The 23,930-nt window shown below is 38.4% G+C and overlaps 2 protein-coding genes across 4 annotated transcripts in view; one reads left to right on the top strand and one right to left on the bottom strand.

Moving 5' to 3' along the window:
• The window catches only part of PDHX (pyruvate dehydrogenase complex component X), a 197,194-nt gene extending 193,909 nt beyond the window's left edge, over positions 1–3,285 (bottom strand). For 2 of the 3 annotated variants that reach the window (XM_036859961.1, XM_036859963.1), the window contains exon 1: positions 3,093–3,284. In XM_036859961.1, the coding sequence (XP_036715856.1) occupies positions 3,093–3,246 (154 nt within the window). In that variant the 5' untranslated portion in view covers positions 3,247–3,284. Of the gene's footprint in view, positions 1–3,092 lie in introns of all 3 variants that reach the window. The other variant, XM_036859962.1, reaches the window with a different exon arrangement.
• Positions 3,286–3,413: 128 nt separating this feature from the next.
• LOC118900256 (APAF1 interacting protein) lies at positions 3,414–22,655 on the top strand. The gene is made up of 7 exons (XM_036862646.1): positions 3,414–3,672; positions 11,185–11,285; positions 15,596–15,644; positions 16,834–16,951; positions 18,410–18,545; positions 21,557–21,724; positions 22,350–22,655. The coding sequence occupies exons 1-7, from the start codon at positions 3,616–3,618 to the stop codon at positions 22,447–22,449; spliced, it is 729 nt and encodes a 242-aa protein (XP_036718541.1). The 5' UTR covers positions 3,414–3,615; the 3' UTR covers positions 22,450–22,655.
• The last annotated feature ends 1,275 nt before the right edge of the window (positions 22,656–23,930 follow it).

Below are 23,930 nucleotides of genomic sequence, written 5' to 3'. Positions count from 1 at the left end.
ACCATACATATACACACAAGCCAGTACTTGATCGCATCAGTGCTAAAGCTGAGGTATCAATATAAAGTGTAATGACTGATGGGTGAGTCAGGTGGGTTTGGGAGGTATTTCCCACCTGCCCTTCCAGATCTACTCATCAACCCTCCCCCATACTACTATATGGGCTACATCAACAGGCCTCCTTGCTTTGGCCTCCAGCTGGGTTCTGCCAATGGGCAGAATAAGCAAGAGACTGAAAGGAGAGAGGAGAGTGAGGTCAGGATATTTTTTTCCCCAGCCCCCTCCTTGTAGGGTTGCCTGGCCTGGCTGGATCCTTTAACTGAAGGGCACAGCTCCATCAGAGGTCCTCCCACAGGCTCCCTCCTTCCCAGTTCCAGGAAGTGCTCCCTTCCCATGCCTCTTCAAGCCAAGGGGTGGTCACAGCATCTTACTCAAAACAGCCCATTAGTACAGCACCATCTCTACACCCTAAAGTCACAAAAATAGTCACTTATAAAACTCTCCTCATATTACCCATTTTTAGAGTGTCATCAATTCCCTGCCAGGAACCTGTAAAGATTTAAGAGGGTGGCACTGAAGTAACAAGAAAAATTTCAAACCACAAGGAAGGTCACTCCATTTGAAGGAACAACATGAGCAAAGAAAGGAAAGAGAAGTACAGATGTTTAGGTAAAGGTGAATGATCGGATGAGCCTAAATGCACAAACTTAACCCAAACCCAGATCTGAATCAAAATTTCCAAATTACTGCCTTTGTTGTAGTCACTTGTGTAAATGTATCCAAGAGTCATTTGTTTATAGTTCGAACCCCTATATTAAAACGCACCTTTCTTGCTCTCAGATATGGCAAATACCCTTGCAAAGTAGCACAATTCTTTTCTGTAGGAAATGACCAAAATGTTCATGGTAATAGCCTGGAGACTAGGTGGCATATATAGATAAATTACAGGGAGATCTACAAATTCCCTGGAATCACATACAAAATTTTGCATGTATGCATTTTTCTGAAGAAGTGGTATAGCTTTTATCAGTTTTCAAATAGGTTTATGCCTCTCTAAAAATCAGTGCTAGTAGTTTCCCAAATAAACTCTCCTGTATTTAAATTTACCAACCTTAATTCTTCCCTAGAAATGTTTCATTAACACAAGAAAGACCTTGATTGAAGAAAAGTATCCAGTAGATCACCAGCTATAGTAAATGTACTGCTTACCAAGTACAAAAACTAAAAAGAGTCACCATACACTCCATTTTGTTTACAGAATCTGTTGATTCCTTCATACACTTAGTACTGAATGATACATTTATAAAGAGCCTGCTGGAATTGTAAGGTATGTCAGAATGGCTGCAGAACTATTTCCTCTGGGTGAAATAAACCAAACACTTCAGAAGAGGTTTCAGCTTGCAATATCGGTCTTCTTGGTATTAAACTATAAAATTTAAATTCTACATGAATCCCAGTTTATTCTGAAATCTTGGAACAAGGGCAAAAAGAAATCACCACTCAAGAGTGTAGCAAAAGAATGAACACATGCATAATAGTTTGGGGATTTACACATTTTTTCATAAAGGCAAATGATGCTAAAGACAATAAAGTGTATTTAAGAGTATATCATCTTAGAAACTTACAGAGAGATCAGTGACATAGACTTTAACTCTTAAATGGTCTTACCATCTTTTATACACAGTCTGCAATTTTAGTATCTTATTTAAAATAATATCATGACTGTTGCTGAAATACCATTTCACAATGTAGATATTACCAGAATATCTCACTTCTTAAAAAAAAAAAAAGTCTCATCACCGGATCTTAAAATCTCAGTGCACTCATCTTACCATTAACTTCGTGTAATATTTTTTTCTGAGCCTCAAGTAGCTCAGAATATGTAGGCAATGCGTACTGCACCTAATTTTTTATATTACAATTCATCCTGTGGAGTGACTGAATGATGCGCAGGTAATAATACACTCAGTACCTGCCCGCCACCCATGTGAAGAAAAATAATGCCGGGCACACTATATTACATAGTATTAAACACTGGAAGAATTATGTTAATTGTGTCAATATCACTCTTTAATGACAACTTTCTATAATAAATTTTGTGAACAAAGAAGAATTTCAATGACTATCCAGTTCTACAAGGGTTAAGTCATAACCCACTGAAGTTGCCCAGCCACAGTGCGACCTGAGAGGAATTCAGGATGAAGCACTCTGCTTTGGATAAACAGGCCCTTAGATAGTTCGAAGCATATCTCAGGAAGAATTTCAATGACCCTGGATTCTTACATCTTCCTATTTGTAGAAATATACTAAAACCATTAACATGAGATATCTGTTCTTTGTAATTAGCAGTAATCTTTTACCAAGATATATGCTTGACTGTGTGTATTTCCTAGACAAAAAAAATTCGTATACAATCTGGCTTCCCCCCTACCTCTGCAGAGCAGTTCCTCGGAGCTGAGTGGCTGTCTCCCGGGCTATAATCGTCAGTAAGCCGCTGAATAAAACTTAAACTCACAACTCTTATGTTGTATGTCTTTAAGTTGACACCTTCTTGGTAAGATTCCCCTCCTAAATTTTCACTCTTTCAGGCTCATGTTTTGGTTAAACATTCTTCCCGACCTATGTCTAATGGCTGGACATTTACAAATTGGGTCCTTTACCATAGTCGTCGCGTGGAGCAACCCAAGTGGCCTCGAAGGTCTCCCAATAGAGACGGGTCAGGAGAATGAATAAAAACGGCTAACGGTGACGTTTGAATCTCAACAAACTTGGTCAACCTAACAACTCTAAAGAAACATGAAATGTCACTGGGAAGAGGCCTGAGAGATGCCTCACAACCCAAATTCCAAGGCAAGGTCACGGAGAAGCCATATCAACCAGGCGGCCAGGGACGGAATCAAGTTCTCCTAGTTTCCCCAAAAGCCCTTTGCGGCATGCAGTAGGCCAAGTCAGCAGACTCCTCCCCGAGAAAAAGCCAAGGGAACAGTGAGCCCCTGGCAACTCACACCCAGATGCAGGCCTTCAATCAAAAAGCTCCAGCCCCAGGCCCATTGCTCCGATACACAGAAGCTGAGCGAGCCCCAGCCACTCACCCCGCAGCCACTTCGTGCTGTGAAACCATCTCCAACTAGCTCCACGGCCGACAGACCGCCCAGCAGCCCCCTTAACCAGCCCTGGGCTTCGGGAGAAGCCCAGAAGGCAACGCAGCAGCCGCGGATCACAGCGTAGCCTCCAGGAGGCCGCCATCTTCCCGGCCTTCTCCCGGGCTGCCCTCTGCACAGCCTGATCGCCCAGTCATCAAGGCCCTCTCAGGCCCCGCCTCCCATCCTGTTGGACACGCCCCCTGGACGCCAGCCGCCCCTCTGAGCCTTGGACTCAAGCTCTTCTAGCCCCGCCTCCAACCGCTTGGCCCCGCCTCCTGGTCAGGCGGCTCCGCGGTTGGGTCTCCAGGCAGCGAGGCCCTCCCAGACCCGCCTTTCGCCTTGTCCGCCCCGCCCCCGGGCTGCCCTCAGGGCCGCCTGATTGCAGTTCTGCCCTTGCCGCGTTAACCCAGGCGGAGCGCCAGAAGTAAAGCCGTGAGAAGGTTGGAGGGCGCGGGTACCCCTCGTCCGGGCCATGTCTAGCTGTCACGCTCCGGAGGGAGACTGTCGCTCACTGCAGTGTCGCGCGCAGGTAGGGGCGGGGCCACCGATGCCCTCTATTCCCAGGAGGCGAGGCGCCGGCGCGGCCCGGCGCGGCGGCGGAAGCTGGGCGTAGGTCGGGTGGGGCTTCAGGCCGGTCCGGACGCGACCCCCGCGCGCCGCCACTCCCGTTCCTCGTGCAGACCTGAGGCCCCGGGCCCCGAGGCGGGCCTCCTTTCAGCGCTGGGATTCTTTGATGGCGGGGGTTGGGCACCAAACGTTGAAAAGGAAAAAATAACGGAGGAGAGCGTCGGGCGTCTTTCGTGTGTGTTTCAAAACCACTTAACATGAAGACAGACCAAGCTGGGAAACGTGAAGCTCTGGAGTGGAAATGAAGCTAAGACTGTGCTCTCGAGCTTCTTTTCTGCGCCCTGGCGACCAGCCCGACGTTTGCCGCCTAGTAGATACTCGGAAACGTCCGCCGAGCCAGATCTGCGGACTGTAGCCGGCACTTTTCATCTGCACAGCTGCTCTTTGCCTGTCTCGGTTTAGATTGATTATGGGATGATCGTAAAAAGGATTTTTCCTTAAGCAGAAGTCAAAGGAAAATCCACCCTCCGGCTGCACATAACTTTTCATTCACTTCTGCGCACCAAGAATTTTATGGAACACGCACGTGGTCAGGGTGGTGATTAAGACAATGGCCTGGGGTCTGGAGGAGAGCTAGACGAATAAACAATTACATTGTGAGAAGCCTTGCTTAAGAGGCAGGGAAAGTCCTTATTCCTCCTGTTATTCTCTCTCGGGGCTGAACGTCCCAATTAAAAAGTAGTAAGATGACAGATTATATTGGGAAGTACTTGTCAACCACTATCTTGTGCGAATAAGTGACTTAACACAGATTAGCGAAGTCCCTTGTTTGTTTCCTTTTTCCCACTTATTACAGTTTATTTATTTTTTCCTCTTTTCACTGCCAACTAAAAATTGTCTCACACTGTCTGCCTCTACAAGGTTTAGGTCACTGTCTACTGGAGTGGTTGACCTTCAACATACCCTGAAAGGAGTTCAGAGAGGAGATAGGAATGAGATACTCTAGGAAGAACAGGCCTTCAGATAGTTATTTTTAAGAGAACATATTGTGAGCCCAATTTCTTGCATCTTATATCTAGAAAAGCACTAAAAGGATTAATTGAGACATCTCCTGGTGACCGGCGGCAGACTTCTTGTGATTAACAGCAGCCATCTGCCAAAATGTGTGCTTGATTCCATGTAACCCCCTTCACTAAAATTACATCTCTACTGACCTCTCCCTCCCCCCCCCCGCCCCCCACCGCTTTGGAGCAGCTCCTCAGAGCTGAGAGGCTCCCTCCCGGGTTATGGTCCTCATTTTGCCCCCAATTAAACTTAACTGTCACATTGTGCATTTTTTTTCAGTCGACATCGTTTTTTTTTAAACTACCCTCTAGAGTATAAATTCCTTTAGTGCAGAGACTTGGTCTTGCACATGGCTGAATTCCCAGGAAGTGCTTGGTACATAGACACTCAAGGAATACTTATGACTGGTATCACTACCCACTTAGCTACTCAGCCAACTGAAACTTAGAATTCCTCTAAGCCTTACTTTTTTTTTATTTTTTTAATAAATTTATTATTTATTTATGGCTGTGTTGGGTCTTCGTTTCTGTGCGAGGGCTTTCTCTAGTTGTGGCAAGCGGGGGCCACTCTTCATCGCGGTGCGCGGGCCTCTCACTATCGCGGCCTCTCCCGCTGCGGAGCACAGGCTCCAGACGCGCAGGCTCAGCAGTTGCGGCTCACGGGCCCAGCCGCTCCGCGGCATGTGGGCTCTTCCCAGACCAGGGCCCGAACCCGTGTCCCCTGCATTGGCCGGCAGATTCTCAACCACTGCGCCACCAGGGAAGCCCTAAGCCTTCCTTTTTTTCAGTCTTCTCACCCAAAGCCCATCCTTTCTTTTTAACTTCTTAATTATCTTCCAAATCCATCTCCACCATCACCACCTTACAATTTCATTTTGAAATTATTTCCACAGCCTTCTTCTGGTCTGGTCTTTTGCTTCCTTGGTTGTCACCCTTCAGCCTCTTCTCTTTATTGCCACTGTAGATGTGTTTCAAAAACAAAAAAAACAAACAAACAAACAAACAAAAAACAGTATGATCCTATCATTTTCTACTTAAAACTACTCAGCAGGGCTTCCCTGGTGGCACAGTGGTTGAGAATCTGCCTGCCAATGCAGGCTACACGGGTTCGAGCCCTGGTCTGGGAAGATCCCACATGCAGCGGAGCAACTAGGCCCGTGAGCCACAACTACTGAGCCTGCGTGTCTGGAGCTTGTGCTCCGCAACAAGAGAGGCCGCGACAGTGAGAGGCCCGCACACCGCGATGAAGAGTGGCCCCCGCTCGCTGCAACTAGAGAAAGCGCTCGCACAGAAACGAAGACCCAACACAGCCATAAAGAAAGAAAGAAAGAAAGAAGCTTTCATTTAAAAAAAAAAAAACAGCAAAAAACTACTCAGCAGTTATCAACCATCTATAGCATAAAGTCCAAACTCCTGGGCATGGCATGAAAGACCCTTACAGTCTTTTTCCCTCCCCGCTGCATCCCAAAGAACCTATTTCCGGTTCCAACTACTCAGAGTTCTCTCTGACTGAAATGCCCTTTCTCCTCTTCACCTACCTGTATACTCTGCCATCCTTCATTAAAACTTAGCTCAGCATCCCTTCCTCTGTGAAGCTTTTCCCAACTCCTGCTCCCTCCCACCAGTAGCTTCTGTTCCCATAATGCCCTGGACCATCTTGTTTTATATAGTGCTTTGTCATTTCACAGCTGTTAACTTCTTTACTAGAGTTTGAGCCCTCAAGGGTAAGGATTTTCTCTTACTCGTATTTATTTCTTCAGGGCCTTCAGTAAAGGTCTGTTGAATGAATGAATGAGAGGGCTATATAACAGATACCAAAAAAAGGTACAGAGTGCAAATGCCATGGCACAGAGTTTAAGGAAGGATCACTTCCTGCGGAGAAGATGAGAGAAGGAATCATAGGGGAAGTGGGTAGGAAGCCTGGTGTAAAGGCTGACAAGCAAGAGTTTGACAGCTAGAGGTGGGATAATTGGAGATCCAGCATGAGCAATAACAGTGCAAAGAGAAAAAGATGTATTCTTGGCTGGCAAGAAAATGTGTCTTAGTCATCTATTACTGCACAGCTAGTATCCCAAAACTTAGGCTTAATGCACAATCATTGTCTCACACAGTTTCTGATGATTAGGAATCCAGGAGAGTTTAGCTCAGGGTTCTGGCTCAAGGTTTCTCATGAGTTGGCAGTCAAGCTGTCAGCTGGAGCTGCAGGCATCTCAAAGCTTGACTGCAGCTGGGATCTGCTTCCAAGCTCACAAAGTTATTGGCAGGCCTCTGTTCCTCACATTTTATTGGCTGGATGCCTCAGTTCTTTGCTCTGTGGCCTTCTGCATAGGCTGAGTACCCTTACAACATGGCAGCTGGATTCCCCCAGAGCAGGTGATCCAAGAGAGAGCAACCAAGACAGAAGCTGTAGGCTTTAGTAACCTGCCATCAGAAGTGACATACTGTCACGTCTTAGTCTGTCTTCACACAGACCAGCCCGGTACAATGTGGGATGGAACTCTACACGAGGATGTGAATACCAGGAAGCAGGGATCATTAAGAGCCATCCTGGAGGTTGATTACCACAACCAGGTTGACTAGAACTGAGAGATGTATGTAAAAAAGTGAAAGAAAATATGTGAAAAGTTAAATTGGAGCAAGAAAGCAGATGGACTTAAATAAGAGACCCAGGGGGTGATATTTGAACATTAAATGATTTGAGGAAGGGAGTTCAGCGATCAAAGTAGTGTTATTATTTTAGTACTAATAATAGAGTGAAGGGTAAGCTGGAGAAGAAAGAGAAGAAGAAGGAGAAATTGTAGGCAAGGAGACCAAATAGGAAAAGATAACTTCAATCCTCCCCAAACATGTGTCCTTGAGAGCTTTTACTCAATTCTTGAAGAATAAGAAAAATAAGGACGATGGTAAGGTGAATTTCACAAAATTAATTGCATTCATTTAAAGGACTATGTTTCATTCCAGCATTATCCTTCCTACTCTTTTTATGTTAAAAATGCACTTTCTTTTTTGAAAAATGTGATAATGGATGGTTAAATATAACCAATGTCATTAACTGGTAACCTTATGTCAGTCCCTAAAATTTAAAAAACAACAGCAACAAAAACTACCGGTCTTGAAATTCAGAAGTCTAGGAATCACTGATCCAGATTATTAAAATAAGGACACTGATATCCAGAAAGGGTCACAGACTCGCCATAGTGGGGGTCAAAGCTAAAGCCAACCTCCTTGTCTTCTGATTTCTAGTCAGTGCTTAACTGGTAAGAAGAGTTTTTAAGTGTAGTGAAGGTAGGAGGGAGAAATAGGGCTTTGAGTGGAGGTGAAGTTGCAAAGAAAACCAGTATGCAGAGAGGAGAATGAATCAGAAGTGCAGAAGGAAACAAAGACCAGAGACAGAAAATGCTGACACCTTGACTGTGCCTGTATCCAGTCCATTCTTAGGCCAGTGCGAGGAAAAATTCTGCAAGACTGAAATGATCAAAAAAGACTACTAGGTGTCTTGGGGCTATCTTTACGCTATTTTACAGGTCTGTGAATTGTAGAATGCTGACAGTAATGCAGACGATTATTTTTCATAGAAATGCAAGTCGTGTTACAGAGATTCAACTTATCGCTGCAGCGGATATTGTCCAATTTTTCTATATCATTTATTTGTAAATCCAGGATTCCTGATTATTTTTATGTGTGTGTGTTTTGAATTCTCTTTGGACACAGGAGTATCATCTTTTTGGTTCCCTCATTTAGTTGATGGGCTAAATACATTTGACACGTGTTCATTTTATGTTTGTAAGAGTCCCTTGTGAAAACCTCTATCTGAGAAATAATGCCTCTATTATGCTTAACTTGAAAGAAAAGGTGGGGGAGGGGATGAGAACCATTGTTGGCTGTGAGCCTATCTCAGTGACATTCGAGGCTGATTTCCTTAAAATAACTAGATTGAAAAATTGGGGAAATGAAGTATTGATTCAAAAACTGTTTAGGCTTTAGTGTTTTGAAAGTATATACAAAATACTGTTAAATGTTTCTTCCTCACTGTATGGAACCTCTGCTGTAAGAAGTTGATTGTAATCCATCTTTAGATATGTCTTTCAAAATTCTTATTCTAACAGACCTAACAATAACAGACAAGTAATATTGACATTCAGGGGAGAGCTAAATACTAACTAAACCTTTTCTTTCTTGTGAATTCTTATTAAAATACATATTTTAATTTTTATTTTTCTTATCATTCTGGATAACTTAAATGACTGCATTTTTACTAAATATATCTCTGTTGGTTCCTGCTGCTAAGTGATTATTTTTCTTGAAATTGTAATTTTGTGGGTTTGAACAATTGAATGAAACTTTATTAACAGCAGCTGCCTTACCATTGTTATTCCTGTAGCATGAAGCAGGCTAATTGTTTTAATACCTCAGTACTGGAAAGACAAAAGGGAAAGGGGATGCCCTTAATAACAGACTGTTTTCTATAATGTTTGCAACGTGCCCTGCAAGTTAATGGTTAAGGATTGTAAAACTGCAGGAGTCTTCTCATTGGCTATAATTTAATATGTAATTAAAATATCACTTATATCCCTAAAAAAGGAAATAGCAAATTATACAGGGCATGGGTAATTTTGGCTAGATTTCATAAGGAAAGATATAAGAAAGACCAATATAACTTTATTTTTCATTTTAATTCAGGGATTTTTAACTCGTTAAAATGGGAAGGAAACGAATGTTGACTGTGTCACACGTTGTGCTTCATGCTTTGTATCCATTATATCTCATTTTAATCCTCATAATGTTCTTATTTAATGGATGAGTAAACTGAGGCCCAAGGTCACGTAAGCAATAAATGGTGTAATATGGATTTGCCTTTGTGTCCATTAACTCCTAAGCCTGTGTTCAATCAGAACTTTTAAAAAATGTCAACATTCCCATGTTTTTAATTTTATATTTTTAAGTCTACTCCATCAAATGATCATTTGTAGTACTTATCTAAAATAAAATGTGTATGTAAAATATTAACTGAATTTGGGAAAATATCATAATTTCAGAAATCCAATTAAATAGCTGAAAGTTTAGTCTATTCAATAATAATCCCTCTTTGGACTCAAAGATGTTTTTTCCCCTTTACCCAGTGCCAAGATTTATATATGCAGGTTTGCTAGCTGTGCTTCTCTGCACAGTGTGACTACTTCTTGTTCACTTTCACCTGGAGGGTATAGCCCCTTGGGGTCCCATGTGTATGTAGGGATTTTCTATTAGATGCCCTATTTTGAGCACACCCTAGGTTTTATCTTGTGTCTCTAGAGACATGCATAGCTATCAAAATTGAAGAGGTCATCAGAGATTTGCAAATACCTTCAGGGAAATTAGGGCTTTGGATCTCACTTCCCTCCCAGGTAGACTCACTCTCGTTTCTTTTATGTCTGTGAAACCTTATTTTCTTGCCAGCTCAGCAGTATATTTTGAAATATTTTTTGAATGACTTATTCAGCAGTTTTACTTGTTTTCAAGGTAAGGGTTGTATATTATACTGCCAAAATGGAATTCATTGTATTTCTTTATTATAGTTTTTGTTTTCATTAATTTTAGCTTTAAAAAAGAGGGGGAAACGCCTTGTTTTGTTTTCTAAGAAGTAATCATTAGACATATAAAAGTAAGGCTCTTATTTCAACTAGATTTATCGTACTGATCATTTCACCATTTATACAGATATGGAATCATTATATCGTACACCTGAAACTAATATAATGTTCTATGTCAATTATACCTCAGTATAAATAAATAAATAAGGCTCAGTGTTTATCCCAACATATATCTTCATAGGATTGGGCCTAGAAAGTATTAATTATGATTGTTTCTGAGTGCTTTTTATATTATTTTCTTGACTTTATAATTCCATAATAAGTATATATTGCTTTTGTAATAAGAGAAAACAATACAATTGCTATGAAACAGAGGACATTTTTAGAATAAAAATAAAATTGAACCAACACCGATAATAAATAACTATCATAGTATATCATGTATATCATGCCTTAATTGAATAAGATGTTATGTGTAAAGAAATTTTCTGGACAGACTGAAGCATGTTCCTTTCAGCACTAGATCCTATTTTATTTCAGCCATTTCAGTAGATACTTTGTAATATAATCTGGGCATTTCTCCACCTTGTTCTTGCAACCTGTTGCATAATATTAGACTGTATGGCCCTGAATAATTCCTGGTTGCAAAATAATATCGTAGATCCACATTCCAAACATTAAAAACAAAATATATTTTGTAATAATTTTCTCCCTCACTGTACCCTCTCTATGGTAGATTTTCTTAAACTTCCTTAAATTGGTTTCTTAACAGAGATATCATCTAGAATAGTCATTTGATAAAATAATGTCTATTTTAGAAATCATTATCTTCTTTTTAAGGACAAGGAACATCCAAAATACCTGATCCCAGAGCTCTGCAAACAGTTTTACCATTTGGGCTGGGTCACTGGGACTGGAGGAGGAATTAGCTTGAAGCATGGGTAAGTTTCTGGCTGATTTCATCTCTGAGAATTCTCCATATAAGTAGACCACAGAGAGCCTAACATGTATTACGTACAAAGAACAACCGATGATCAGTTTTATGATACTGAAGGTATTTAGTTTCTAAATAAAGAAATAGGTATTTGCATAACTGAATGGAATAAGTGTGCAGATGTTGCAGATATAATAAATATCTAAGGATTTAAGAACCATAATTTCTAATCAGAATAATTTGGTCCCCAGTCCATGGAGTACCAAAGTTAAATAACATGTTGCTGGGTATGTTCATATGTCTAGAACTACCAAGGGTCCACTCTGGATAGACAGGATTTGTTTCAAAGGTTCAGATACATATTTTAAAGTCACTTAAATACAGATTACTAACCACCCAAAATTCTAAAAATTACATTTTTTTGAGTCCAAAAAAAGGCAATATGCCTTTCTAAATGCATGTATCATTATTAATGGACATAACACCTGCAGGTCCATGTTGTTCACAGGACAAAACGAGAGGTACTGGCCTTGAAACAGAAGGAATGAATAGTAGTTAATTGTTCTTTAGACTTAATCACTGTCTTTCCTTTAAGAGGGTGAAGAAATAAGTAACCTACTAACAATGAAAATAGAGGTTGTGGAATCTCACTCTCTTAAGTGTTTCTGGAACAGGATTAATGTATTTGCTCCTGAAATATTTTAGGAATAATATTATCTGGAGGCTGAATGTTAAAACTGAGTAACTTGATTTATTTCTTTATCCTAATTCACTTTCTTTAACAAAATTGGATTACTACAATATTTATGTAATGTTGAATTGTTTAGAAAAGAATGGAATGTAAAATATAATCAGAACATTTTGAACAAAGGGGATTTTATAGCATACCACAAGATGATGCCATTGAAATTTCATCTGCTTCAAATTACCAAGGAATTCATGAAATATTAATTAAACTGTGGGAAATGACAGGAGAGCCCTTAGTCAACAAATGTCACAGTTCATGTGTAGGGAGGCTCTCAGTCTGGAAACGTCCTGTTCCACATGGTATCAATACATGGGACATCCGTCACGTGCGTCCTCTCTTACCATCAACCCAGTGCTAATGTGTCAATCGGCATTTTGCAGGTTTTCAAGTTATTTTGCCAAAACTTTCAAGTTGATCTGTTCACAGCAAAGTCCTATAATAACACTTGTTGTTGTTTCATTTATTCATTTAGGAGTTGAGCCCTAGTAATTTGGTTTCTCACATGTATTACTTAATAATAAATTATATTCTAAACATTGCCTTTAGTTAACTGCTTTTTTTTTTTTGCATTTGCAGAAATAGTTTGTATATGTACAAAAGAGAGCTTTCTACCAAACTGAGTTAAAATAACTTTTTCCAACTGGCTCTTAAAAAAAACAGCTAAGTTAAAAATAGAATGCAGGTAAGGGACCATTGCAGATCTCAAGAGGGAATTTTTTTGATCATAAAGACATAAAAGACTATGTTCTTTGTAAAACTAAAATTCTTTGTAGAACCATGCACTAAAATTATGTGTGGTCACCCTAAAACACTCACTGGCACCTCTTAAAATTAATTGGCTTTATGGCACTACAGTCAATTTATAGGGAAGTTGCATTGTGTTTGTAAAATGCTTTTTCCTCAGCTTCTTAATTGGTGAGGAGCCTCCTGGAGGTCACAGGTGAAAACAGCCACAGTTTTATGGCACTGTATTTGGAATCTTACTAAATTTCTGCCTTACAGAGTAAAATGGGTAATTTGTAGTAACATGTTGAATATTCTCCCTAATATTTAAATGACTTCATAGACCCATATCAATAATTTTATCAGCAATATTATTCTCATGTTAGTGAAAGTTTGGTTTTCTTTAGCTGATGCTTAGAGCGAATAAATTTAGAATGAAGTACAAACCCAATAGATTGTGTTTCCAGAATAATTCTAGCAATAAGCCCTTTGGGGAATATGAAATTATTTACTGATTCCAAGGTTTGGCTACTATCAGTTCAGCTTATGCTACTGGTGTATGGTGCCAAAAATGTATATAATAAAAGATAGCTTAAGACACATATAAGAGTTAAATCAGAAGGAAGAAATGGAGGACCAAGAACATAACAGTAATCAAGGCAATTCCAGGATACTGAGCAGCCATTGTGCTTAGGCTGGTTTCCTGTCTTTCACAGCATTATATTTTTATGTGTCAGAGACAGTAATCCTGTTGTATGCTATTAGAATTAAAATTAATAAACCTATATTGTAGACAAGATAATTGAATCATAGTAAAGTTTAAAGGATTTTTTTTAAGTAAATAAAAATAGAACATGTATTATAAACTCTTGTGTTTTGTTCCCCTGCTCACCACATTGTGAAAGAGCAGGGAGTATGGAGAAAATAAATTCTAAAACTTAATACCTTGAAACTCAAAATGCTTTTGTTTGTGGCTTACAGTACCAAATAAATACTTCACTTTTAGTCTTTGGCATGTTTCCCTCCTAAAATAAAAGCTCTGTCATCTTTGTATTAATATTTTTATCCACATATCTCCTTCTTTGTAGGTATATTTTTTTCTAAAACCTAGTTAGCTAATCTTTTAATTACTCAAAGTTGATCAAAGTCTAAACTGATTTCCATTTTATAAAGGCAGTAATAAAAATAGGTTTAGCATACCAGGGAATTCCCTAGTGGTCCAACGGTTAGGACTCCACGATTTCACTGCTGAGGGCACAGGTTCAATCCCTGGTTGGGGAACTAAGATCCCACAAGCCATGCGGCATGGCCAAAAAAAAAGAAAAGACATTTAGCATACCAAATTATTTGAACAAACTGAATAAAAACCCTGGATTTTCCCATTTTGTAGGTGGAGTTTATTTACCAGCAGACTGTTTCGAACTTTATTTGAGTCTGTTCGCAGGACTGCATAAATATCTCCGCACACAAGAAGACCTACAAGTCCACTTACCATTGGAGGTGACTGGACTAGGTACCACACATGATTCTAGAGTCTCTTTCATGTTACATGAGGACAAAAGATTTGGATCCCTGGTATTTATAAGGGGCCGTTTTAACAGTAATGATCCCTACGCATTCCCACTGGTTCCAGAGGAGTGCCACTTTATGGTTTTCTTATGCAACAAAGTTCTAAAGCAATAGCTACTTTGTTAAAATGAATGCTTGAACAAAGCTTACTCTGCTTTGGATTTCACTCCCATTATCAGCCATTTATTTTCTAGACCTTAATTTACCAGTAGATCCTTAAAGGAACTTTCTTAAATTTTTGTCAGTTCCAAGTCTATAGGTTTATTAGTAACCCCAACTTTGACAGCTCAATTCAATATAGGTAGTCATCCTCATTTTCACTGGGAAACAGTTAATATTTATTCAGTGTCCCTACGTCCATGCCTCAGTGGCAGAAGCTGGAGCGTGCAAGTGCTGGTATTTCCTTCGTTTGCATTATGTGGCAGTTCTTTAACACCCTCTGTCAGCAACTGAAACTGATACATGAGCCAAAGGACCTTTGTTGAGGGTGGAGAGAATTTAGAGAAGATTTTAGATTAATTTCCAAATCAAATTTGAAAGCACCTTGTGGTAAGTGGTACTGCTGTAGCATCTCCCTTAGCACAATGTGCTGTGTAACAGAGAGATCTCCAGATGCAGCCATGCCTTTTATATTTCTAACTTTCTGCAATTGTTCTGGCTTTGTCACCAAATATTTTCACAAGATAGAAGTGTTTTTCAATTAGGAAGCATATACTGTTCCACCCAAAAAGTAGCCCAGTGTTAATGCTGTAATTTAACAAACCATCCAGCAGAGGTCTCTGAGCGTCATGTTTTATAATAAGAACATTTCAAACAATAAAATTAACCCTGATTTCTTGCAAGACAGAGATCTACTCCAAGTGAGCATATTTCCCCTGATTGGACTTTAGAATAACTGTGTTCCATGTATAGTAAGATAAACTCTGCTTATTCATGCTTAAAGATGCTAAAGACTTATGTTTTCAGATTTTTATTTCCCCTAACCAGATAAAAGCCTGGTTACCATTGATTTTGCACCATAAAAAAGAAATAAAGAAATATATATGAAAATGTAACAAAAGCAACTATCAACATTTTACTGTGTCATCAGCATTATAAAGAAATTAATTTGGTATTCTTTCGATACAGCCTACACCATTAATTAAATAAAGCAGCTATTTGTATGACTTGATTTATAAAGATCATTAATGATTGGACTGCAAGGGTACGCTTTTCTTTTTGCAAAAGCAGAACATTAGAGTTAAATAAATACCAATTTCTGTATTTTGTGTTACCAGCAATGAAATCTACATTGCTCCTTCAGGAGTGCAAAAGGAACGGATTCAGGTATGGTAAAGGGATCCTTCTTAAAACCAAATGTCTGTTCTTCTCTACTTGATTATTGTTATGTGAAATGGAATTAATATTAAAAGAAATCTTAGTTTTGAAAGGAGGTTATATTGTGATAATTTAAATAACTAATCAACAAACATTTGTTAAGTAACTATTAAATTTTTTTAAGGTGGTAAGTATCCTGCTTGCAACCAGGTGTTTTGAATTCTCATTCAGCCTCTAGAGGGCAAAAGTGAATAGTGCAGTCTTAAGTCATAATAAAAAATGATTTTAACTTTGCAGCATTATAACACCATCTTTATCAGGCTAATAGGGTAATCAGATTGGTGGTCTCAAATGGACCAAACTGATTCATATTTAATAATGGCAAAGCTTTTTCAATTTAAAGTTATAAAACTTTGTTTCAACATTTTGAGAAGACCCATTCTGTATTAATGCTAGAATAATACCCAGAATAGAGTTAAAACAAGCACATAATACTTAATTCTGTCTAAGGCATAGTGCTTCATTAATAAAACATTTATATTGTAGTTTGTAATAAACCCTGGCAAATGAAAGTTACAAGTCAGAGATATGCATGTATTACTAGGAAAAACCTGTGGATCTACATAATTCCTTAAAACTTTAAAAATAGAGTATGTCATCGAGATTAACATTTCTGAGTACCAGTTAAGTTTCTCAAGGGATAAGAAAATTTTACTCTGTATTTTTCCTCTTATATTATGAAATATAAAAAAAAATTATAACACCCATTCTAAAATGATGATTATATAGTCTCTCTGAAATATTGTGAAATTACATGGCAAAGCTGAGAAACTAAGTTGATGAAATGACATCAACATCATTACGTGCATATTAAATTTTCCATATCACTTTTTTCTTCAAATTCTAAAGGTCGATTTTTTTAACTTTCTTGAGATGATTTTTATTAGTAGAAAACATTTTTTTATTTCTCAAAATGGCTAAAAAATTTTGAGAGAGAAACTATAATTATATAAATATTTAAAATGTGAGTTAAATATGTATATATATTAGCACTGTTTATATATACTATATATAAATGGAATTGTGTATGTATGTATATATATATATATATATATATACACACACACACACAAGAAAGGGGACATTTCTAATTGATATTGTATAAGCCTTCTTTTTTTCTTTTTCCCCCTCTAAATAGCCTGAAGACATGTTTGTTTGTGACATCAATGAACAGGACATAAGTGGACCTCCGCCATATAAGAATCTTAAAAAAAGCCAGTGTACTCCTCTTTTCATGAATGCTTACACAATGAGAGGTAGGCAGAAAATGTATTCAACGTAAAGAATATTTGCAGAGTAGGCGCCTGTAAATAATGGCAATTACTGTTGTAGTTCACAGTTCTTGAATACCTGTTATGTGCAAGGACTTTAAATATGTTAACTCATTCAGTCCTCACATCAGCCTCTGTGGGAGGTCCATTATTACTTCATTTTATATATGAGAGGACAGAGGCTCTGGGAAGATTTTCCCAAAATAAACAGCCAGTGAGTATTGGGGCCAGAATTCCAACCTAGATCAATATGATTCCACTAGATTGTCAAATTAACCAACTAAATATTATATTTACAGTCCAATTCCTACTCTTAGTTCAGAGTTATATCTCTGGGAACTTGTAGTAGAAGTTAATCAAAATACAAATGAGGGAAAATCATGCCCTTTTCTTCACTTCAGTGGGAGTGATCCTCTTTTTTGAAAAATTTACTTTATGATAAAAATAGGACTCTTACTTTAATTCCCAGAAATCGTGGTAGAAAACCAACATGGAAAGGTTGAACCTAGAGGACAATGTAAAAATAGGAAAGTATAACTGAAGTACTGGCTCAGCCTTAACAATGAAGTCATTAGGACCATGCTTTAGTATAGCCCCTGAATAAAATCAATATAGAGTTAGTAATCATGCCATGTGCTGTTCCCAGACATTATCAGCTACTACTGAAAGGATGAAACTTCAGCAACAGATTCTAACAGCATGGAGAATCTTTCCTAGCAAAAAGCTAAATAAACTTCCCATTGCAAAAATAGCCATTACTGAGTTTTATAGCATACAAATTCTTTTTTAGGTAAATCCCTTGCATCTATATCTTAAAATCCCTACCATCCCCTTATGTTACTAAGATATGGCCTACACTATGAAGCATATCTTGGTGATTAAGGGTCAGACTAAACTGGGTTCAAATCCAAGTTCTTCAACTACTGTCTGTAGTTGGACAACGTAGTTAAATAACCATGGACAAATTATTTAACATCTCTGAGCCTCATATCCTTGACCATTAAATGGGGGAGATGGTTGCTGTGATGATGTGAAGAGATAACATCTATAAAGGGGATTTGCCCAGTGCCTGGCACATAGGAATCCCTAATTGAGTGGTAGTAGTATTATGATTATGATCTCCACAGTCATTATAGTTGTACTTCAGACCATCTAAAGGATATTTCTTGAGCATGTATAAAGTATCATGCGTTGTCCTGATGCTGGATAAAGTTTAATTTTTTTTCTTTTTGCTGTCTGACTTCTCTATCAGTAGTTCTCTTTCCTATCTTCCTTTCTCCCCTCCTACCCGCTGCCAACTTATTATTCCATGCCAAGAAAAACAAGTCCAAAGCCATATACAAATAAGTGTGTGTGTTTGTGTGTATATGTGTATATATTTTTTTCTTTAAAAGGTGCAATTTAGTTTTCACTGAGCATGTAACTGTATTCTTCCCCCTCCAGGAGCAGGTGCTGTGATTCATACCCACTCTAAAGCTGCTGTCATGGCCACCCTTCTCTTCCCAGGAAGGGAGTTTAAAATTACACATCAAGAGATGATCAAAGGAATAAAGAAATGTACCTCAGGAGGGTATTACAGGTATTTTCCTCTATTTTTTGCTTAAATAATTTGAATGGTATTTCTCCTTCTTGTAATAAACAGGATACTGATCTTTTTATGTATTTAATGAGATGTGGTAGATCTGTGTTAGATAGTACCCCCCTTAATATTATACTTCCAGATCTATTCTCAGTGACACAAATCAGATGCCTCCCCTCCTTTTCCCCATCCCCAACCCAGCCTTGGTAAATTATTGCCAACATGAATAATTAAATGTTTGTCAGAGTAAAATGCAAAAATTCTGGCTGAGGTATCTACAGAGATGGAAAGAGTGTGTTCCTTTATTGAAGAACCCCGAGAGCAAGCTGTCCTCACCTTCACGTTGTCTTCGGGAAGTTTCAGCTCTGACTGAATCTTATGCTTCATTTTGATTTCATGTAGTATTTCTGGAATATTTTCATTTTTAAAAAAGTTTTATTATTATTTTAATTAAGTAGATCTCTATACGTTTATAATTTTTCAGTGTGGAAACTGGCGTAGATAGTATAGAACAGAGGCCTTCTGGATAAAATCAGCGAAATCCACCAGCCCACAATAATGTAGCAATTATTCGTCAATCTAGAATACAGTGACATGAAGAAACACGTTCCCAGGGCTCAGGGACAGGCTCGGCATTTTGTTTGAATGTACAGGCATTCTTTTTCCTGAGCCTTCACCCTTCCCAATTTCCTAAAGGGGCTGAATCCACTTTGCCTTGTTTAGAGGAAAAGGGTGCCAGTTTTTCTAAAGTGTTCTTATAGCAGTATCTTACTGTTACTGCACATAATAGACTGTATGTGTTTAAACTAGTGTGCTGAGAAGTTAATTGGACTTGATTTTAGTTAATATTTATTGTGTGCCTAAAGCATTCCTCAGCACTGGGAAACACCTATTTACAAAAGTTAAATATTTAAATTATGAAAGTGTACATACTAAAAAAAGCATAGCCGCATATTGCCTTTTCCATATCTGGGTCTTGAAGGAGAGGCATTATGTGTGCTATCAATTTCATCGGCATTTGATTGCTTTGGTGAAGAAATAAAAATAGGTCAGAAGAACGTGTGAAACGGTGGGTAGAGGAGCAGAGCACAATAGAGAGCCTTTGGAATTTTGTGGAAAAACGAATGACACGAATGAAAAGATGTCATTTGTTATGCATCACAACGTATACACTTTATATATTATTTTGAATGTCTCAGAATTTAAAGAGTACAAACTTTTTTGACACGCTTTTGCAATTCTGTTTGAACCTGGCTGGGAAATCAGTAACAGGGTCATTATCACAGCTCAGGGGCGGTGATACTTCATCGGTATTTGGGGAGAATCCTAAGTGTCCAGTCAAAAGAAGGGGCAATAAAAAGTGGATGACTAAGAAAGGATGGAGTTTTTACATTTTCTATTCTACTTTTAAAATTTTTAAGTCCATCTTAAAAAAAATTATAATAACTTTCAAATGCCTAATTCTTATCGGGGGGAGGTTACCATGTTAAATATAATTGTTGTACCTTTTGGATGCAACATGCCTATGCTAGAGTGAAAAGAATACTGTTTGATGGTCAAAGGACTACCCTGGCTCCGTTCCTGAGGCCTTATTTTGCTGTGAATTATTTTGCACCTGGAGATATGTCTGACTGTTCGGTATATGGTAGAGGAAAATATAAGTTTGTGGTTCTCCTGGCCAGTACTAGGAAAGATTTGGGACTAGCAATTTATTCCTTCCACATTTAAGGATATTTTATAATTACCTCTATTTTACTTAAGTGAAATAATGGGCAACCTCGTACTGTTCCTGATAATGGTTGGCCAGGTTCTTTTTTTTTTTTTATTTATTTAGCTATTCATGGCTGTGTTGGGTCTTTGTTTCTGCACGAGGGCTTTCTCCAGCTGCGGCAAGCGGGGGCCACTCCTCATCGCGGTGCGCGGGCCTCTCACCATCACCGCCTCTCTTGTTGCGGAGCACAGGCTCCAGACACACAGGCTCAGCAATTGTGGCTCATGGGCCCAGCCGCTCCGCGGCATGTGGGATCCTCCCAGACCAGGGCTCGAACCCGCATCCCCTGCATTGGCAGGCAGATTCTCAACCACTGTGCCACCAGGGAAGCCCTGGCCAGGTTCTTTATCACATGACAGCTACTCAGTCTGTACCCTCCCTAAAGTAGTAACTTCTGGTAATATATGGATAGAACTTATTTTGGTTAAGTTTAGCCATCACAGAGGTAGTGAAAAAGCAGATGTAACATTAACAAGGCAAGAGAAATTCATGTTAAAAGGAAAACATGTCTGAGTTTTGATTGGTTGTAAATGACCTCACAAATAGACATAGTTTTACCAGTAACAAGCTATTTGCTTAAATATTACTGCAGAAACAAAAATGAAAAATGCATATTCTGATTTCATCACATGTACTTACTAAAAATAAGGTAAACAAGTTCTAATGTCACAGATTTGAGAACGTTCTGAAAATATTGTCATACCTTTAATAGTTAGCTCCAAAAGGTTTTTGCTATCCCAGGGCCATAAACCACACCTGCATTTATTTATTTGTCTATCCAAGACACTTTTGGGTCCTGCAGAGATAGAATAGAATGATTTTGTATCGTTGGGAAATTCCTGCTTTAATAAGTAGTTCAATTGTTAATCCTTCCTATGCTTCTAATTCTGAAATTTATCATTTCTCATCTCCTGTTAAAACTACTGTGATTCTCTATCCTTCAGGGAAATACTTGTATGATCTTGATAGTTTCTTTGTTAGGTTTCGGTATCCTGTACAAATTTCTGCCACTTATACTTAGGATTGGAAAAGTGCCTGCCAAATTCCCAAGGCGTCTCTTGATACAGTTGTTTATACAAGATACACAGAATAACATGCAACGTCTTGTTCCTAATTTGGAGTGGCTTTTCAGATATAAAGAGAAGGTCTAACTTGTTATTTGAAAAAATTATAAATTTTATATATGAATACCTTTATTTGTTTTAAAAAGTAAAGCAAATGGCTTGTTTTGTCTTAACAGATACGATGATATGTTAGTAGTACCCATTATTGAGAATACACCTGAGGAGAAAGACCTCAAAGAGCGAATGGCCCGAGCAATGAATGATTACCCAGACTCCTGTGCAGTACTAGTCAGACGGCACGGAGTCTACGTCTGGGGAGAGACGTGGGAGAAGGCTAAAAGCATGTAAGTGTAAACCGAAACCAAAGAACGTCTGGGGCAAGTCACCACACTCTAAAAGAGAATGAAATATGTTTTATGATTGAAAACGGAGTATGATTTTTTTGTGTGTTACTGGTCAAATTGGTTTAAATTTAAATAGTTTATCATTAATTATTTCTCAATATTTTATTTGTATTATATATTCTTTGGTTAAGAAATATTTTTCAGATGAGCTTTTATTTGGCAAGGCACTATACTCTTTGATACAAAGAAGGAGATACAGATCTTGTTCCCTGAATTGAGGGCTAGAATAAAGCTAACCCAAGTCGCATAAAGATTTGCTATATTTATTTCAAAAAATGGCGCATAATAAAAAATTTAAATTTATATAAGTAGTATATTTTAAACTCCCTTTTATTTCCTGAGAAGTATATAGTATGGTGGCATGATTCAGTATGATTCCGTGTTTTAATAATGTTGGAGACAAACTAAGAGAAACTTTGCCTAGAATTGAGGAAAGAAAAAAAAAATCTGCTAGGAACAGGGTTAACTTGATGCAGAGGAAAAATGTGATTGTTAGGATTGGAGAACTCTCTTTTCACTGAACACTTTTAGTTCTTTTTGCTTTTATTTATTTATTTTTTAACAGGTGTGAGTGTTATGACTACTTGTTTGATGTTGCCGTATCAATGAAGAAGGTAGGACTGGATCCTACACAGCTTCCCGCTGGAGAAAATGGAATTGTATAAGCCAAGTGGAAGTTTATTATACGTAGAGACAAAGCTCATTTTAATTATTACTTAAATGGCTCGGGTATTTTTTTAAATGAATTGAAAATTTCCATGAAGCTATTGATTTGTCACTAAATGCTGCAGATTTTCTGACACTGGATGATATTTGCTTATATTCTTGTATTTTAAATGACAATACAATGGAATAAAAATTTTATAATGAATGTTTTTGTGTTTATTTCTAAACCCCTTAACAGCAAAATATTTTCCTTTAATTTTTTTATATATACTCCCAGAGAATTCCTATTACTCTTTAAAGTTGTTAGGATAATAGAATTCATTGGAAAATGTCCACTTAATTACAGAATGAGCATTTTCTTATTTTAATATTGGTATCATAAATTTACATGAAAAGTCAAGGACATATATATCCCTCAATGTTGATGTCAAAACAATTTTATAGATTTCCCCTATATGCTGTAGTGCTTCCCTAGATTGTAACACAGGGCACTCATCTTATATTGGGATCGGTTGTAAAATTCAAATCAAGTGATATTAACTCAAACTCTCCTAGCCAAATAAACTGTGACCAACCCAGAGATGTAATCAGAAAGTGCTTTTTTTTAATGTAGCCAAAAGCAACATCATCTTGATCTTAAGGTTTTATTTGGTTAATGCTTTTTTTTAATTGGGAGAGAAAATAATACACCATCTCCTAAATTATAACCTCATACACCCCCTTCTCGGTTTATCGTCTTGAACCATTTGCGTTCATTTACCCCAGTTCTTTCACTCCAGCAAGTCTTTAACCTCACCCAGACTTCCAGTCCCTTGATCTTACCATCTGTCATTGTCCATGACTCCTTTCCTATCCTTGCTTCCTTCCTTATGAAGCACAGATGATGGCCCAGCATTTTCACCACTTCATTGGAAACATCCTAACCTCCTTGTATCTTACCACCCCCCCCATCATACTCACCTGGCAAAACCCACAGTCCTTGTGAGCCAGTTACTTGGCACCTGTACCAAAGCAGCAAGGCCTGATGGGAAAAAGTACACAACTATGTTGACTGATCTCACTTCAGATTTATGACCACACCTCTCAGGTGGGCACTCCATGCTGCCAAACAAACCTACTACACTTCCCTAGTAAGTTCGTTTTCCCTACCTGGTGGCCATTTCTCCTCACAGCTCTATTTATCTGACATCAAATACCCAATCTTCCTTCCCCCATCACTTCTCAGATGATAACCTCCTCATACTTTCAGAGATAAGTAGATTCATTCCCAAGAACTAACAAATCTTCCCATTTCACGTTTCCATCAACCTTCCTGCCTTCAGCCTTCTTTGCCTCTTTCCTTCTACCGAATTCTAAGTTCGTTCTTCCACTTACGCCTTGGATCCAATGTCCGCTGACCTTCTCAAGGGCTTTGCTTTCTTCAAAGATCCCCACATTTATCCCATTTCTTTTCTTGCGTTGTTAATTTTTTACCCTCTTC

This window comes from Balaenoptera musculus, chromosome 8 (genome assembly GCF_009873245.2).
Source record: "Balaenoptera musculus isolate JJ_BM4_2016_0621 chromosome 8, mBalMus1.pri.v3, whole genome shotgun sequence".
Taxonomy (NCBI): Eukaryota; Metazoa; Chordata; class Mammalia; order Artiodactyla; family Balaenopteridae; genus Balaenoptera; species Balaenoptera musculus.
The sequence above is the reverse complement of the archived record's forward strand: the minus strand, read 5'-3'. Positions and strand labels throughout refer to the sequence as shown.